At 43.2% G+C, this 20,003-nt stretch overlaps 1 protein-coding gene across 5 annotated transcripts in view; it reads left to right on the top strand.

Annotated features, from left to right (window-relative positions):
- ZNF185 (zinc finger protein 185 with LIM domain) overlaps positions 1–20,003 on the top strand; it is a 215,351-nt gene that overhangs the window by 78,791 nt on the left and 116,557 nt on the right. For 4 of the 5 annotated variants that reach the window (XM_088452925.1, XM_088452938.1, XM_088452946.1 and 1 more), the window contains 9 exons: positions 115–180; positions 887–970; positions 1,911–1,991; positions 5,671–5,754; positions 6,616–6,657; positions 8,497–8,589; positions 10,281–10,334; positions 15,484–15,603; positions 17,394–17,471. In XM_088452925.1, coding sequence (XP_088309051.1) covers positions 115–180; positions 887–970; positions 1,911–1,991; positions 5,671–5,754; positions 6,616–6,657; positions 8,497–8,589; positions 10,281–10,334; positions 15,484–15,603; positions 17,394–17,471 — 702 coding nt within the window. The remainder of the gene's footprint in view (positions 1–114; positions 181–886; positions 971–1,910; positions 1,992–5,670; positions 5,755–6,615; positions 6,658–8,496; positions 8,590–10,280; positions 10,335–15,483; positions 15,604–17,393; positions 17,472–20,003) is intronic. The other variant, XM_088452932.1, reaches the window with a different exon arrangement.

Here is a 20,003-nt window from a genome sequence, read left to right as displayed (position 1 = left end):
CTACAGTAGGTAAACGATACTGTAGCTGGATTCTGAATGGTTGATGTGGCCATTGCCACTATTATTTATTATCTTATCTCAATCGTAACTTAATATTTGTGTTTTCTATTGCAGGGGGCAGCCAGTTAATGCAGTCTTCCAAGTAAAAAGCCCACCTTCCTTCAATGGGTACCAGAAAAGGTAATGATCATTTTTACAAGACTATGGGCCTGATTCATTTACGGATCGCTATAGCGATCGCAGCTGCGATTACGCACGCAGTACTGCTTTGAAAATATGCTAATATTTGCAACTGCTCATCCGGCATAGAGACGCCCACTATCGCTTTCTCACATCCGTAAGACGTCGCAGTCCTGCGTATACATCGAGTAACATCGGAGCCCCACGCAGAATTACAGCAGCTCTGACATGAACTCTCGTCACACGCAGTGAGTACTCAATCTGCGTATGCCGTCGCAATGGCTAATTTATGCACGCCCTGGAAATGGCGTTTAAGCAGACGTTTTTCCAACCACATCCCAGTCACCCCTCCCCCCCCCAAACTCTGACGTCTCGTCACTCAGCGATGGCTTTGTATCTGCGTACGTGATCGCAATTCTAACCTGCTCACGCGCTCTGCGGTGCATGCGCAATACGCACCATCGGCCGATCTGCGTATGCTGTTGCAATTGCGATCCATGACGAATAAGGCCCTATGTACACAAAGGTTCTTTTTAGTCTATCTATATCATAGGTGCTGATTAATTATTTCATACTTTCAATATTCAACACAGTTAACCCTTAATGCTGCAAAACTGTCAATAGATATGTAGCATACTGTATATTCACTCCGACACAGAATGAAAGAATGGATTATATTACTTGCACATGTATGAATTGTTTACAGCACCGTCCAGGCTCGTACAACCAGTCTTCCACGTGTCCCCACTGCTAGCGGCGGAAAGATGTCTACAGAGGAATACAAGAAATTGTAAGAACATGCACTTACTACTTGTTTTATTAAATGGCACAAAAACACTCAACAATGGAAAAAAATCTACAGATAAATCCCAAAACGTGATTTACACCTAATGTTTGCACACATTGCCATATAACAGCTAAGGCTGGAAAAAGGGTAAAGAAGTCTGTATATCATGACACAGTTTACACAATTCTATCTAGATATATTTTAATTCAATCTAATGGATGAGTGGTATATGTTCAATAACTAAATAAAAAAAAAATTATATTCTTATTTATAGAATTGGAAAAAATAAAAAAATAGACCTAAATATTAAACAATACAAGAATAATTTTTTGCTATCGACAGAGGCAAATATTAAAATTTGTGTTAAAATTATGCAAATATTCTAAAAGGATCCTAATTCTTATCTAATAAAGGAAATATTATATTATTGTAATTTTCCAATTTAATAATTGGAGAAAACTGTTTATATAGTTGAATTTAATCCATTCCAAAAGTATAATAATTTACATCCTCTGTACTTTTTCACGGCCCGTTTACCGTACTGTACATTACCTTTTCCTGCATTTTCCACCACAACAATTACAAATGTAATATTTTATGCTGTCATAGTACTGTTTAGTATGGTTGTTGCTTTATATTGCTGCTGTGAATTACAGCAAGTGTTCAATATAATAATTTATATTTTATTAATCCGAAATACAAATACGTACAGTACATAGCTTTGGATATACTTGTTCAGATAAAGACCAGCTTGATTTCTTTTTAACATTTTATTTTACTATACAGATGTGAAATGTTATGAAAAGTCCTACCACAATAGACATTTTACATGCCTGGAGTAAACCGATTTACGAAACAATCCAATGTCCATAGACATTAGTAAATATTGTATTGTACATGAGAATGTTATTTAAAATTTGTAATTCATTATTAATCATTTTAGGGCACCTTATAATTTAAGAAACAAATCAGTAGATCTGTCAGATGACGAGACACCATACACCCCACAGGAACAAGTGAAGAGGTAAAAATTATTTTAATCTAATTAAATAGAGATTATGGTGCAGGCTATATTTACTAAGCAGAGACTTTTCAAAGCTGCCACTTACATGCCGAATGCAAGATGGCCTCCACTGTCGCTCCATCGCTGCCTGCATCGGCAAGTGTATATGCACTTGCCTATGTGGGCGCTTCCCGTCACCAGCGATATTGCACTGGGTACACATCGGCTAATGTGTACCCAGCATAACCCTAACTTCAGCCATAACTACAACTGCAGCCCACATTGTGCCTGTCAACATTTTGTCCAGGTGGACATTATGACTGCATACCATTTAAAGTGAGAAATACATTGAGCCAGAAGGGCAAATTTTGGACCTTGGCATAACCATGTTGCTCTGTAGGAAAGCCATACTTAATATGTGTGGACAGATTTCAAATTAGAAGGGAGAAGTATTCCAGCTAATTCTAGATGGCAGTGTTAAAATAAAGCTGCTCAATATTTGTTTGCTACATGCAACAACACACAGTATTTTCCCTGCATTTAATAATAGCACACAGTATTTTCCCTGCATGTAATAGCACACAGTATTTTCCATGCATGTAATAGTAGCACACAGTATTTTCCCTGCATGTAATAGCACACAGTATTTTCCATGCATGTAATATTAGCACACAGTATTTTCCTTGCATGTAATATTAGCACACAGTATTTTCCCTGCATGTAATAGCACTCAGTATTTTCCCTGCATGCAATAATAGCACAGTATTTTCCCTGCATGTAATAGCACACAGTATTTTCCCTGCATGTAATAGCACACAGTATTTTCCCTGCATGCAATAATAGCACACAGTATTTTCCCTGCATGCAATAATAGCGCACAGTATTTTCCCTGCATGCAATAATAGAACACAGTATTTTCCCTGCATGTAATAGCACACAGTATTTTCCCTGCATGTAATAGCACACAGTATTTTCCCTCTATGTAATAGCACACAGTATTTTCCCTGCATGTAATAGCGCACAATATTATCCCTGCATGTAATAGCACACAGTATTTTCCCTGCATGTAATAGCGCACAGTATTATCCCTGCATGTAATAGCACACAGTATTTACCTGCATGCAATAATAGCACACAGTATTTTCCCTGCATGTAATAGTAGCACACAGTATTTTCCATGCATGTAATAGTAGCACACAGTATTTTCCCTGCATGTAATACCACACCGTATTTTCCCTGCATGTAATAGCACACATTATTTTCCCTGCATGTAATAGCATACAGTATTTTACCTGCATGCAATAATAGCACACAGTAGTTTACCTGCATGCAATAATAGCACACAGTATTTTCCCTGCATGTAATAGCACACAGTATTTTCCCTGCATGCAAATGAGGCTCTATGTTATATATAGTTATCAGGGGCACTGTGGTGCTTGGCATATGGGCAGCTACTGTACATGTGGTGCATTGCATTCAGTAAGTAGACATATACACACACCTTCTACAAGTTATTACCACTTACTTAAGCAGAAAATAATTCAATAGCTTTGTAGTCTCAAAGGGGCTGTATACATAACTGATACCAAGTGTCAACAATAGGTTTTGACAGCTGGGAATGCTTTGAAAAGGGTGTTTGTTGATTGTGGTAGAGCGTAGCATTACTTGGTTGTGAGCAACTTGGCATTTAATAGATAAAAAGAAAATGATTTGTCTATGAAAATAAAGAAATTCCATCATGCACCTATATTGCAGACTGCTTGGTGCTGGGTGGCTGTGAGCTTAGTGTTCTTCTCTACTGCATAAGCTTATACACCTGTCAGGCACACGTGAGAACCACAGCAGTTACCACCTAGCAGCGGTATAACCATACATTATTCCCATGATAAGCCACATCTGTGTAATGTTAATGAGAAGTGCGAAATCACAATGAAGGTGGGTGGGTGGCCTCTGAACTGGTTCTTCCACATAAAGTTCTCACATTAGCCATCAGAATTGCAACATTTCATACTTATTACAGTATCCAACACTTTCTATTTCACCTGACGAAATCATCATAGGCATTTAATGGTAAAACGAACCTATAAAAGTAAATATTTCTATATAAACACTATGTTATATATACACATTGGACTTGGTACATTTGTAACAGCTAATTATGTAATAAATATGAACTAGCATCAATTCTAGAGTGCCATTATGGTGCTCTCGGAATGATAAATAGGTTGCTGTGTCTGGAATTTTCGACATTGTCCTGTTTGTGTATGTGTATGTGCATTCTAGCACTTTATATGTTGTGTTTGCTTAACTGTTACATTTGTGTGATGGAGGCTGTGATCATTTATATTCCTAACATAGGCTTAGGGCCCCATTTGTACATTCTGCGAAAAAATGTTCTCTGTGTGCGGCCATCACTATCTATCATCGAGACAGAGAGAGAGAGAGAGAGAGACACGGTGACTATATAGTAAACATTCATCCCTAGGTCGCTGTGCACATAGTTACCACAGTCAGTGCATCCTGACAACACTGCTTGTATTACAGGTACAATAACTGAGAGTGAATTAGCCCTAGGGGTATTAAACATGGTCTCCCTGTAATAATTATAGTGAGTTACAGCTTCCTGGAATGAAGATAAAGATACTGTGGGTCATTTACGAGTTGAAAGTGCAGTGTGAATGCTCTCTTGCAACGCTATGCGCCATCTTTTGTTCCAGCTTGTGGGCACTATGGGGTGCAAACGTTTTAACTATTTGATGAGATGTTGATTTTTCGGGGCAGATTCAATTAAATGCTGAAGCTGTCGGAAACCTACAGTATGACTATGTTGGTGCGAGCAGAATGAGCCTACTGTAATAGCCTGAGGAAAGTGCAACACAAGCTGCTGATGGCATTGTAGAAATAAGGTCCTGCCAGAACCACTTATAGAAGGGCTTGCCATAAGGACACACTGGCGGATATCTCATGGGTGCAGGATGTGTGGTGTGGGCCCCCCTTGGACCCATGTGCATTACATGTTATGTCATAGATTCACCACTGACTAATCTATGTTCCTTTAATTGTCTTTTCACATATGATCCTCTTTTGTGGAACAATATTAATCACAATCATCATTTATTTGTAAGGCACTGCAACACTCCAGCTCTGGGTAACCATTAAAATGACATGTAATAAGGCAGTGCCAGTGGGTGTGTCCTCTGCTCTTGTGATTGATTTAATACATAAAAGTGGCTGAACCAAGCAGTACTTTAAATTTGAAAATGAATGAAGGGGATGGTCTAAAAGTAGAAGTAGTGACGTTTGTTGTTTCTAACATGAGTATTTTCTGCCATCCTATGATTACAAAGTGAAGATCGGCTTTCATTAGTTTTCCTAGCAGACAAATGAATACACTTGTGCAAATGAAAAGACAAAAACATATTTTTGTTACTGTATCATCTTGGCTTCTTCTGTTTATTTTGTGTTTGCAAAATTTGTAGCAGATCACTGTGAATTTGGAAGAATTCTAAAATTCTGCCAGTTACCAGGAATCACACATGACATGTATTGTATTAGTAACAGAGCACAAAGGTGACACATAGAACCCAGCTGTCATTGGATGACTTGCAAACATCATAGCTGCTACATTGCACTTTCTTTTAGCAAATATCCCCATTATCTTTTGTTATGCAGAATGTCATCTTTTTCATGTTTTTACCAGGACTGAACAAGCGAGTGGCATTTTAAGGAACACATCATCCAAGGATCGCTCGTATGTCATATCAGCAGCTAAGAGAAACAGTGGGTGAGTTCGGGTCAGGAGCACTGATAGAGCAACAAACATGCAGTAATGTGTTGTTTAAGTTTCCTCCCCGGTACCTATATTTATTCCTTATACTGTAGCTGTGCTCCTCATTCTCTGATGCAGGAAGAGGAGGTAACTGTGACCTATGTAGTAACTATAGGCCAGAGATGGATGCTAACGACGCTGCTGCTGCATCTGTGTACCCAGTAGATGTGTGAAAATACGCAAATGTTGCAGATGCCCAGATTTGTATCGTGACCCCCAAAGGCATCTTTGCAAATCAGACACATGGGCAGCGCGACTCAGACACATGGGCGGCGCAACTCAGACGCATGGGCGGCGCGACTCAGACGCATGGGCGGCATGACTCAGACACATGGGCGGCGCGACTCAGACACATGGGTGGCGCGACTCAGACGCATGGGCGGCGCGACTCAGACGCATAGGCGGCATGACTCAGACACATGGGCGGCGCGACTCAGACACATGGGCGGCGCGACTCAGACACATGGGCGGCGCAACTCAGACGCATGGGCGGCGCGACTCAGATGCATGGGCGCTGCGACTCAGACGCATGGGTGGCGCAACTCAGACGCATGGGCGGCGCGACTCAGACACATGGGCAGCGCGACTCAGACACATGGGCAGCGCGACTCAGACACATGGGCGGCACGACTCAGACACATGTGCAGACCACTGATAATGTTCAACTGCGTAAACATCACCATTGCGTCCATCTCTGTATCAGGCCCTATGTATCTATATCATTCAACATCTGTTGTATAGTGAATAGTAGGTTCAGTATATGTCTCAATATGTCCAAACTGAAGCAAATCTTTAATCAACTCCATGGCTTTCCAGAACCGTACCACATGAAGCACCGTCACCTTATATGGCACAGAGGTGAGATATATTTATTTCTAGTCTCCTACATTATAAGGCGCAAGTGCAAATTATCAAAGGCTCCCCTGTATATGTTATATGTAATTATACATATATCAATAATACCAAATATTTTCTACTGAAATGTAAGCGTAGAATCCTATATGCAAACCATGATACCAATGTCAAAACGTTATGTTATCAAAGATAGGCAATAAAAAGGTCAACAGTCAATAGGTCTACAACAAATTGTCGACATGCAATGGATTCGACATGGACAAAATGTCGACATGCACAAAAAGGTTGACATCGCTAAAAGTTACAAGGTCGACACACAAATGGTTGACACTTTTTTTCCTAACCTTCCTCCTACTGCCTAGCCCTAACTGCTTCCTCCAGCAACAAAACACTAATCCAGGCTTGCCTACCCTCCCGATTTGGCTGGGAGCCTCCTGAATTTCGGGTGCCAATCCCGGCCCCCCGGAAAGGCAGGCAAGACTCCGACCCTCCCGTCCTCCCCCCTGAAAAGATTAGAAACCCCCGCAGCGGGGGAGCCGGTGACGCGATTCGCGCTGAATCGCGTCATCGCGGCCCCGCCCCCTGCTTCACACTGCCGAAAATAACGGCATTGTGTAGAGAGGCGGAGCCACGATGATGCGATCGTGCGGCTCCGCCCCCGGCTCCACCCCCAGTGTACCCCCAACTGGCTGGCCCACCCCGACTCCGCCCCCAATGACCGCCCCCGTGGTTAGCCGACAATCAGCTCTCTCCCGGAAGGCTGGAGCTGATTGTCGGCAAGTATGCACTAATCTCTTCCCCAAGTGCCTAACCCTAACCTTAAAATTGTGATAAAGTCCATAAAAAGCAGGTGTCGACAAATTGTGTCGATCATTTGAACCAGCGGACCTTTTAAGCGTGTCGACATTTTGTACTGTTGACATTTTTTCAGTCACTTTTGTCCCTGATGACCTGTTGCATGTCGATCATCTATTGTCCTATCCATTGTCATTCTTCTATCACAGTGGTTCTTAAACTCGGTCCTCAGGACCCCACACAGTTCACTTTTTCCAGGTCACCCAGCAGCAGTACAGGTGCAGTGATTACTTGCTGACACATTTTTAAATGATCCACAGGTGGAGCTAATTGTTTCAATTGTGATTCTGTGAGGACCGTGTATGAGAAGAACCTGTGCTCTATCCAGATACCCTGGTGGCCATAAACCAGAACTGATCCCATTTAAATATTTCATAGCTCCCAGGCACATGATAGCAGGGCCATAGCTAGGGTAGTGCGGCCGGTGCCATCGCACAGGGCACCACAGGTCAGGGGGCGCTGTTTGGGCCTGTCAAATTTTTGTTTATTATCATTCTTGCTTGTAGCTTCCTCTTATTTCATCCCCAGCATCTCCTGGCCTCTCCTATCTCTTCCCTGGCCCTTCCCCATGAAGCCATGGCCCTTTTTTGGGTGCATTATGTCCCTTTGAAAAATGAGCGGGGCACCAATGCTCTTTCTGGCACAGGGCACCAAAAAGTCTAGTTACAGCTCTGCATGATATCCCACCCATCCCTTTAGAAATCCAATCCCCAGTGGTGTATTTTCAAAAGCATTTATTTTTATAGAAGTTTTGACCAAAATAGAATTTGTCACAATTTTAAGGGACGGTACAGGTGAAGATATAACTTTTGCATCATGCCTTGTGCATTTATCTTGGGTTAAACACAATCTATTTATCAGTTTATCATTAAACTGTAGCTGTCCTGATAATATGGTTTATCTTTTTGTTGCCTTTGTAATCTCCGTTAATATATGAAAATAGTATAAATATCAAAAATAAATAATATATACTGTTTGTATACAAAGGGTGGAAATACACGAGGAAGAGAACAATACAAATAGGAAGAGTCAAACTCTCCCCAAAACACTCTCTTCATATCTTCATGATGATGTCAACAGGTAAATTGTTACATAAACGTAACAGTAATATGTATAAACAATTGTATACACTAGGGTACATTGCATTTGCCCTTGGTGACGTCTCAGATGTCCTGAATGATGTACTGGGTGTGTGCAGTCCCTGCAGGATTGCATTTATCGTAATGAGTAAAGTCATACACAGTGCAATCAAACTTGTGAAAAACATAGATGGACTTTTGAGAATTTATCCATGTTACAATGTATCTTCTGATGCCTCATTTATGTGTCTCAGGGCGAGATGTATCAAGCCTTGGATAGAGAGAAAGTGAGAAAGTTGACAAAACAAACCAATCAGCTTCTGTCCTTTATCTAGCACAGTCTTTGAAATGACAGGTAGAAGCTGATTGGTTGCTTTGGGCACCTTCTCTCTCTCCAAAGTTTGATATATCTCCCCCTCAGTGACTTTGGGACCAGTGGCCCATGGATCAGCACACATCCCCTGTTCACATTGTAGCACACGCTGAGTCCTGTGAATATCTTTAGTTCTCAGACAACTGTAGCGGTCTTAAAATATCATCTAAATGTCAATGACATGCCATCAGGATACTTATTCTGCATGTGAATGTCCTGGTACGGGATGCAGTCAATATCCCGACCACGGGGATTCCGGCGCTCAAAATTCCGACGCCGGAATCCCCACACTAATCAGAATCCCGGTGCCGGCACCCCGAATGCTGGAATCGTGAAGGTAAGTCGCCTGGTTGGGGGAAGGGTTAGCATTAGGGTTAGGCACTTGAGGGAGGGTTAGGATCAGGCACCCGAGGGAGGGCTATGGTTAGGTACTAAGGGGGGGGGGGGTTTGGTTAAACCTCATTTAGGGTGCAGAGAGGGGGAGGTTAGATGTAGGAACAAGGGGGGAAGGTTAGGGTCAGGCACCGGCGAAGGAGGGTTAGGGTATGGAGAGGGGGAGGGTTAGAATACTGCCCGACTGCATTCTAACGCTGTCGGGGTTCTGACCCCCGAGAACCCAAGCGCCAGCATCCTGTGCCCATCCCCCCAGGTACCACCCAGTTACACGCACTCAGCCACCAGTGGAGAAACGGCTGAGATGTGTACGACTCTGAATCACCCAAAGCTGCGTATGCTTGGCTGCAGAACACGTGGAGTGGTAAAAATCACAATATTCATCGGTGAGATGGATTTTCTTGCAACGCTTAATCAGGACCAGGAAGAGGTTCTAAGGCATAGTTAGACATTCTTCTCCCACACTCACAGCCATGCTTACAATTTCTTTAGTTCTCATAAACCCCTTACAGCAGCAATCCCATATAGTAGATTATGTTTGTTCAAATAGCAGGTCAAAATACTTTTTAAGCATGCATCTGATAGACATTTTCCTTAGCTTTGCTTCTGCAAATCAGTATCTCCTTTTTAAAATCTCTCTGTATGGCAAACAAATATTGGCTACCAGACACAGACATGGTCAGTCTGTGCAGTGTCACAGCTCTCAGTATATATGTAATAGCAGGGGGGAGGTAATCAGGATGTTGCAGGGCAGAACACAGGAGACTGACAGAAAGATTTCATAGAGCCATATTTGTATAGCAAATTTTGTCTCAGAATTAGCAATACTTTGTAACTTTATAAAATGCATTGTGTGATTAAAATACAGGCTATAAAGTAATATACTTTTGTTTGTGCTTCTTTAATATATGTTGTTTTTTTCATAGGTATGAAACACCAAATAAACAAACAACATCCCAGACATCACCACCCACGTTAGTGTAAGAACACTAATAGGCTGTGATACAGTATAGTATAATGGTGCGTATCCACTAGGCGATTAAACAGGCCGATTGAACGATAGCGACATCGTTATCGTTCAATAGCTTGTTAATTGCTCGCAAATCGGGCATTTAAAAGTCAAAAACCACCAACGATGCGCGTGCCTGTTGGTAGTTTTTGACATCTATCATCGCCCGCACATGCTGGTCAACCTGACGATCACGTCAGGTTTAGCGTGTACGGGGATGATGGATGTTCAGTATAGACACATCACAGACATAGAAACGACAGCACGGTTACAATGTCGTAATCATGCTGTTGTTTCTGTGTCTGTTAGTGGATATGTACCATAAGATTTATAAGAAAGAGTCCTTATTCTAATCCTCGGCTAACAGCCTGCTCACTTACTTCCCTGCGCCCTCTGGCACCTTCTCTTCATTTGATCACATAAATGAAGATTATGCATCAACTCTCTTCTTATCCTCCTACTCTGCTACATCTCCCCTGGATCCTATACCCTCACAAATCAGTCCATGTCTCCAATACTCATACCAAGCTTAACTAAAATCTGTCATTCCTCTCTGTACTGGTATCTTTCCATCATTATTCATGAACGTAGTGCGTACCCCTGTCCTGAAAAAACAACTCTATTCTGACTTAATCTCTCTCTCTCACTCTCTCTCTCATGATGCCCTGGTGCCTTCCAAACCATAAATACCTACAGGGACTGGCACAATGTAGAACTTGTCACCACATATTTTTTCTACATTGTGTAAGTCCCCGGTGTGCCGCCTTTCTCTGCTTTTTATTAATGTATTGAGTAATTTTTTTATTATTTCTTAAAACCATAATAAAAAAAAAATACAGAGAAACAAAATAAAACAGACATGGAAAATAAATGCGGTACAGAAAATATCATTAGACAGTGTAACAAAGTAATGAGAATAATCAAAACAGGATACATGCAAAGTTGCAAATGCACATCACAAAAATTGAGTCTATTCCAAGTACCTGAAGTCGCCATTCGGGCACACAGAGACAGAGACCAAGTATGGGTATATGAGGTATACAACACATAAAAAATTATTTACAGAAATACACTGCCAATAAAAAACAAAAATAAATAACCGCATACCAAGACAGGAGGGAGAACTAAAATAACACAAACCATGTTTGCCAGTATAACAAAAAAAACCAAAAAAAAATATACCCAAAACAAACCTCCCCATAACCCCCCACCCTGAATAACCTAACCCCAACTGTGGCATACTTGGATCCCTAAATACCCCACCTCCCCCAGCTACACTAAACTACCTAAGAACCCCCTCCCCAAAACTCAAATTAAAGCTAGTAAAACAAAATAACTGACTAGGGCAATAAACGAAATGACACTTAGCTATACAAGGCCCAGCTCTCCCACTTATTAAGCAAATGGAACATCACCCGCACAAAATACTAAACAGTTTACTGACATTCACCAGTAAGAAAAATAAAAATAGGGTAGAAAAAAGAGGCAAATTGATGGTCTACAAAGCATTAATCCGGCCAGGCCTCCACATTTTGCAAGGATGTAAATAAAGGAACAGTCCCGTTCCAGCCCACCAAAGGACAAATAGAAAAATCCATGGAACACTTAAACAATGAATCCTGGATCCCCATCATATCCAATAGGCCTGGAGAATGGATCTTTGGAAGAACCTCATCAGAACTGAAACACCCAGAATGAGAGTAGATATCAGACCTGGATATAATCACATCCACTAAAAAGGATAAATCCAGGACAGGACCTTTCGTAGTGAACATGAAAGCCTCAGAGTCAGAAATCGGTGTCACAGCCATCTCAAACTTCGTATCCAATAGGGCTGGAGAGCGAATCTTCAGAGAAACCACAACAGAATCAAAATGTCCAGAGATGGAGTAGGTATCAAACTCAGATACAATCTCATCTATTGGAAAGTCCAGGACAGGATCTGTAGTAGATGACACAAAAACAGGAGCAGAGCAAGGAGAAAGGTTATCCACCTGCAGGTCGCCAAACAAGTTGAGAAGCTTCTGGGTAGAGGCATTGATTGCCTGAAGGTTCTGTGACAGGGAGCTATTCATGCTTGAAGATATAGCCACAGATATATTATCCACAGGCGCAAAGCAAACCTGTGTCCAGAAAAACAATGGTACAGGAAAGTCAGCAGGTACAGATCTACTCCACCCAACAATTAAAACGGCGGCCAACAATAGAAAACGTCCTGGAGGAGTAAAGACCTACAGAGGGTAACAGCAGAGGAATGTAAAAATAGGAGGCAGCGGAGCTGTGCAACTGCAGTATCAGTGGTACTGGAAACACAGGGAGCCTCAGACGGGGTCAGTCCCAAGATGGCAGCTGCCGATACCCAGCGCTTCCCACGCTGCCAAGACAGGCTAGTAGAAATCGTTGGAGCAACGGGCAGCAAGCAGTGCAGCCGGGCCACCGGAGGTCACTGCCAGGAAACAGGAGAGAGCCGTAAACCGGACACGGCACAGGAGCGCAACCGCCGGAGTCAGGAATACCACACCGCAGAACCCGGCCCAGGAGATCACCGGGCAACAGGTAAGCAGGCACTGGACAAAGAGCCCACCGGAGAACCTCAGTAGATGCAGGAAAGAGTACCTCACTGCTATACAAAAGTTGGAGATGATATGTCCACGCAAACAGGATATATTAACAGGATGAAAGCGGGAGAGCTGGCAACACGTCCTACGCCAAGCTACTCCAGGCCTTCCTCTCTCTGCTTTTACATACATAATGTATGTGTGTGCATATACTGTATATGTATACAGGTATAAGCTTCGCTTAGTGACTCTTTTTTTCGTTCGGAGGTATAGATCGAATATCTTCTTGGTATTACTAGTAATAAGATTAGGTCCTTTTTATATAGAGAGATGTCACATTCATGACATCACTAATTGACCCACGTGCTCTTTTGTAGAGAGGGTTCAAATTCATTTGATCACTAAGTGCCACTTTTCTTTTTATTCTTTGTAGACTTTCACATCACACTGTTGATATAAGCACAGGGGGTGCAATTGAGATGATTAAAGGAAGGCGCTAGCCACAGCCCATGATGCAGACCACACTCCCTGTACAGACCACACCCCCACAGCACTGGTCATGCCCCACCGCATCACTAGTCACACCCTCTGAGGCGGCACACAATAGGCCCTTTGTAAATTTCAGCTCCAGGCCCATGTGGACCTTAATCTGCCACTGGTCCACAGACATATCGCTTGTACACATTGACCAATGGGCATCCAATATCTGCCAGTGTGTACCTAGCATAACTCTCCTGGGTATCTCTGCTACATCTGATACTGTTGACAACCATCTTCTCATAGAAATGCTACAACCCAGGTCTCCAGAACACCGTGCTATACTTATCAAATTGCAATGTTTGTTTCTCATCCGAATCCTCTGCTTTCTTCATCAGTTGGAAAACCCGGCAAGGTTCTAGACCTTCTACCACTATTATTGGAAAATAAATACTCTCCTTTGGATTCTGTATAATCTTTATGTAGGCAATGCCCAATTTGTCTAGGTTTAGGGTTAGGCACTAGGGGGAGGGTTAGGTTAGGTTTAGGCACTTGAGGGAGGGTTAGGATTAGGTACTAGAAGGAGGGTTAGGGCTATGGCACTAGGGGGAGGGCTATGGTTAGGCACTAAGGGGGGAGGGTTAGGTTAAACCTAATTTAGGGTGCGGAGAGGGGGAGGTTAGATTTAGGAACTAGGGGGGGAGGTTAAGGTCAGACACGTGGAGTCAGGGTTGTCCATTTTCATGGTGACCTTACAGTTTGTGTGTCGACCAGTTGTCCCTGTTGACATATTGTATGTCTACCACCTGTTGTGGATCTACTGAGTATCTATCAAGGCATTGTTGATATTCTATACCACACCCTTTTTAAACTCTGTTACTAATACCCCTTTCACACACAAGCCAAAAACCTAGGTTTTTGCACATGAACGTGCATTGACCCGGCTCCGGTGTATGTCTGAAAGGTCTGACCCGAGTTGACAATCCCAGGTTTGTGACCCTGGTCACTATCAATGTTTTTCCAGGATAGCAACCAGGCTTATATGTTAAAAGTGCGACCCAGGTCTTGATGACTAAAAAGTCATTGGCCGGGGACAGTAGTACTTGCAGATGACATAATTTCCAACCGTCCACTGAAAGCCTGAAGACCCTGGTCCGGTGTGAATGATGACGACCCGGGATTAACCTTGGTCGTCACCCATGTGTGAAAGGGGTACAGAAAACCATGACTTCAACCCGTGCTCAGAGTCTCGGGTCCGAGCCGGTTTAAATCGGGAGTTTTATGTCTGAAAGGGGTATAAATGCCATGATGCAATTTGGACTTGGATGACCTCTTGCCACATCAAACTACTATTAAAAACAGAGCAAATTATATTCCCACCAGCCAACAGAAGTTATCTCTATTTCCTCCCCTCCAGCACGCTTCCTGGGTGTCATCCTTGACTCAGAACTGTACTTAGTTTCCCTCATTCAACCTGTATCCAGATGCTGTTGCATACAGTATATGAGACATTTCCAGAATAAGCACAAATTTCCAGAATATCTCACACAAGACACTTAAAAAAAACTTTAATTCTAGTACTCATTTTCTCCCACATTGCAATAGTATCCTTATTTCTTGCAAGTCTTACTCTAACCAGACTTTCACTCCTACAATCTATTCTGCATGCAGTAGCTAGACTGATTTTCCTTCTACTGCTGCTACACTCTGTAACTCTCTGCATTGGTTGCCCGTATTTTACCAAATCCAATAGAGAATATTTATACTAACTTAAAAGTTATCATAAACTACACTGCAAAGTTCTATAACCACAGGGGTCCTAGATCCGCCGGGCTTGTCTTACTGATTAACTTGTTACAATTGCATCCATATATTTATTTCAAATGATCTATTATGCAAAACTATAAGCCCACGCCTATACACAATCCTGGTGCTGATGACAGCACACAACATTAATCCCTTTACAGTTCCAGTTTTGTAAAGAATGACTGTTAAGGCCCTAATAGCAGTAGGTAGATGACTTCACCATGTTGCAGGTTCCCCATTATGTTGCTTTAGGTAATAAGGCATATTCTAATTTTTTAGAACAACCGACAGAAGCTCCAGCCCCAAATTGACCTCCTACTCTACAAGCAACACCTCTGAGACCAGAAGCTCAGCTGTTAAACCCGAGCCCGGAAAGATCACAGCGGTCATTAAGGAAAGGTCAGCTTTTGTATTAATATGCTTATAACCTATTATCTATTTTATTGCAATTTTATTAGAAGCCTTGCACAATTTCCAACTATATACACTGTCAATGTCTTGGATATACAAACTGTGGCAAAGGGGGAACTTTGTCACCATCCGATGTCTAGTACAGAACTCATTCCCAGGGAAAAGGGGCAGATATGGTTAAGAATCCTGCTGCTTACTACAGGAAATGTCTTACACACAGCTCCACCTCCTGCGTTTGATTGGCTTGGCGTGTGAAGGTATAATGGATTGTGGGATCCAGTGGGTGAGGCTTCGACACTGGCTAGTAGCCAGACGATGGAGAAGGGGTGATGTGTATAGCTAGGGGTAAATTTACTAAAGTGAGAGTTTTTAGAAGTGAGTTTTAGAAGAGATGTTGCACATAGCAACCAATCAGATTCTAGCTATTATCTTCTAGAAGGTGCTAGTTAAATGTTAAGTAGAATCTGATTGGTTGCTAATGGCAACTTCTCTTCTAAAACTCACTTCTAAAAACTCTCACTTTAGTAAATTTACCCCCTAGTTTCAGGAAGCCATCTGATGGATCTAAATGTCTTGTGATAACATTTGTGCAGAAGTAAAAGAAGCCGTCTGACTGTGGAAACGGTGTCAAGAGTCGTTCTTTGTAAGCAGATTTCTTACAATACATTTAAGAATTATAGATCTATATATGAGTGCCTATCTCACTTCGAATGGAGACAAAGGGCCAAATGTAATAGGGTGTCAGTTTTGGTAAATTGCGAGTTTTGTGCTAAACTCACAATTTTTCACAACTCTCCAATGTGATAGGGTGTCAGTTCAATAGAACTCGCATTTTTTCAGTGTTACTAAAAATCTCCATTCTCAAGCCCACATCCAGATTTTTTCACATTGAAAACAATCAACTCGCCCAATGTAATAGGGTGTCTGTTTTAGACTCACAAAAAAAAGTTAACCAAAAGTCCCCAAATAATAGACTTGCTTCAGGATAGCGTGTATATCCTGAGCTGGTCAGATTAACACAGAAACATGCACATATCCATGAGATACGTGCAGGTTTCTGTGTGTACTTATGTAAAAGATTATTTTTTTTAAAATGACATGCAGCCCCCCCCCCTCCCCTCTCAAAGCCTCACCAGTCCTGGGCTTTCTAAAGCCCGTCCTGGTTCTAAAGATACAGGGGGACAAATTGCGTAAGGGTACCCTGTATTTTCAGAACCAGGACAGGCACTGGTCGCACACCCCTAGCATTGGCCCTGGTTTCTATACAGAAGTTATAACTGTGTGCCAGTGATGATTATTTTGATTCTTTATTTTTAAAGTAGCAACATATTACACAGCTCCCCATAAAAAAATATTTATTCATTCACATCAGTACCTGTCTCAGTAGATCTTACAGTGTAAGTTACTGTACACACTGGAGCAAACTTACATACAAGAAAATGAATCTACCAATATGTTTATGAATGATGGAATCTATATAAAACATATAGAACATATAAACTCAGCGCAAGAGACCTAAATCCTTGTCATATTGGAGCATAAGCCCCATGTGCTGCTAACTACTGCACCACCATAACAATTACATACTCTTGTGTGATCATTTCTTCATGTACTTTGTAAGTCGCTGCGGAACCTCTGTGGCGCCATATAAATAAAGGATAATAATACTCCAGGACCATATGTCTATATAGTTGCTATAAATGTAAAGATATATCAATGAGCAGATTAATAATATACAAAGCAGCTCATCAGATAACACAATCTATTTTTAATCACAGTGATAACAAAGTGGCTCCCAAACCTGCAGCAGAGAAAGAAACATCAACAACAAGAACAGTACCTACAAAGACAGAAAGGTAAAGGATGCCCTCTGATCCATTCTCCAAAGCTGGGTACACACTGGAGCAATGTTGTTGACAAATTAGGTATATTGGGCCTGATTCAGTAAAGATAGCAACTGCGATTGTAATAGCGATTATGCACGCAGTCTCATCGCGATAGTATGCTAATCCATTGCGATCGCTATGCCGTTTCAGCACAACATAAGGACGCCCACTTTACCTTACACACATCTGTAATGTTTAGCAAGACTGCGAAACCATCGGTAACATCGAGTACCATCGCAGCCTCAAGCACACTTGCACAATCTCTGACCTTACTCAGGAATTGCTAACTTCATCGCACGCTATGTGTACTCAGGCTGCGTAGGGCATTGCAGTGGATAATTTCTGCACGCAAAAGAAACGGCGTTCAAACACACTAGCGTGCCTGCGTTTCGCCATATCCCCCCATCACCTCCCACAGACGGCTCTTCCTGTCAATCACTCTGCAATTGGTCTGCGTAGTCACTGCGATCGCAATCCAGATCACAGTGGCCAGTTCGCGCACTGCAATGCATGCGCAGTATTGGCAGTTGCGGTCTTTGCAGAATCAGGCCCATTGCTCAGTGTGTATGCCCGATATATGCTCTCCCATGGTCGCATACGATATCATCCGGTCGGCCAGATTTGGGTTTCATTACACCTACTCCTATATGAATACTCCATGATTGGTTCTGGTCAGGTCCAGATTCAGAGTCGGACTGGCCTACAGGGGGACAAGAGAATTCCCCGTTTGTCCCACTGCCTGAGGGCCTCTTCCTCTCCCTTCTGGGTCAGTATCCGGAACGTGCACTCTGCACATAAGTATACATTGTTACTTTATCTGAAAGTCAGTTACTTGGTGGCGCAGGATCAAGGACTGGTGACCGGCCACACACCTTAAGTATGGGCCCCTACCTCTGCATACTCCTGGTGGGCCGTTCATGCCCCAGTCCGACACTGGCCAGATTAACAATACGGCAGATGGGAAAACAGCTTCAGGCCTCCACATAAAAATAGGCCCTTTAACATGACAGCATGATGGTGACCAACAGCTGGCCGCTTGGTTGACCTAAAACATTAATACTGCATTTCTATTTTCCTCACAAATTTATGCAATTTTCTATATTTACATATTTAGGGAAACATTGGGGCTGATAGTGTAGGAGATGTACACGCCCACATGGCACTGGCCACACCCACCCAGCATTGGTCACACCTCCACTTCTAATGATAGGCCCTTAATCAATTTCAGCTCCAGGCCCTTGTGACACTTAATCCGTCCCTGGTTCTGGCCATCCGGCACTGGTTATGTGACAAAGCAGAAGCACTAAGACAGTTGTGTTTCAGAGAAAGATAAAACTCCTATATGTGGGAGTACCAGACTTCTACTCACTCATTATAAAGCCTGCCAATGCTTTCTCCCCAGAAACTTATTGGTGGCTATATGGTTTGGTGTAAGTTTTGCACCTATATGTGATCAGAGTTATACCCCTTTTCCACCAAAATTCCGGGTCTGACCCGGAGTTGGAACAGGGGCCCTGATTCAGAGCCAGACGCTCTGACAGAGCGCTCGCTCTGAATCAGGGCTGTCCCTGCTCCTTTTTGGAGCGGCTTCCTGGCCGCTCGCATAGCTGTGGGTGACCACCCACAGCTATAGCGAGCGGCCAAAATGATGGTCTCGCTGCCGCAAGCCCAGGAGTGCTTTTGGCTCTATCAGAGCCAAAAGCACTCCCACTGACATCACTAGTGATGTCAGTGGGGCCGGACCCAGACGGTAGGCGTTCCCATGGGAACGCCTCCGTCTGGGCAGCCACGCTCCCGGCACGCCCACCAAAGGGGGTGTGCTGTCAAATACCATCGACAGCACACCCCCTTTGGTGCGAGACCCTTAATGACGGCTTGGCCGTCGTTATTCGGGTCTCGCGCATGCGCACGACGGAGCCGCCTCCGTCGTGCGCATGCGCACTTGGGCACCATCGACCCGCTTGCGAGCGCTCGCGAGCAGGTCAAAATCAGGCCCAGGGTTCCTATCTGGATCAGACCTGGAATTTAGCCGGTGTTGACTCAGGATATTCCCGAGTCGGCGCCGCTCACACCGCAGTCGGGTCTGCATAGACCCGGCTTTTCCGGTGTGAAAGTGGCCGCATAGAGATGACGTCATCTCCAAGCGCCACTGATGCCGGACCAATCGGCCGACTTGCGCCGCACTGCAGGTCATCAAGACCCGTAGTGCGCCGTACACACAGCAGGGTTTCACGGGTTACTCCCATGTTAAACCCTGCTATTTACCTGGGTTGGATTGCCGGGTCACTCGACCCGGCGATCCAACCCTCACCCCTTTTACACCAAGGAGCTGCCCGGGTTAACCCTGCAATAACCCGGGTTTTAGCTCCGGTGTAAAAGGGGTATATATGAACCTTATGTGCCAGTGCAGATCTGAATGCAAGTCGGTTTGGCAAATATATCCTGCGTGTTTTCACCCATGCTCGGGAGCCAAGTATAGACCATGCAGAGTCTCATGCAACT

This window comes from Taudactylus pleione, unplaced genomic scaffold, assembly GCF_031769625.1.
Source record: "Taudactylus pleione unplaced genomic scaffold, aTauple2 ptg000039l, whole genome shotgun sequence".
In the NCBI taxonomy this organism is placed as follows: Eukaryota; Metazoa; Chordata; class Amphibia; order Anura; family Myobatrachidae; genus Taudactylus; species Taudactylus pleione.
The sequence above is the reverse complement of the archived record's forward strand: the minus strand, read 5'-3'. Positions and strand labels throughout refer to the sequence as shown.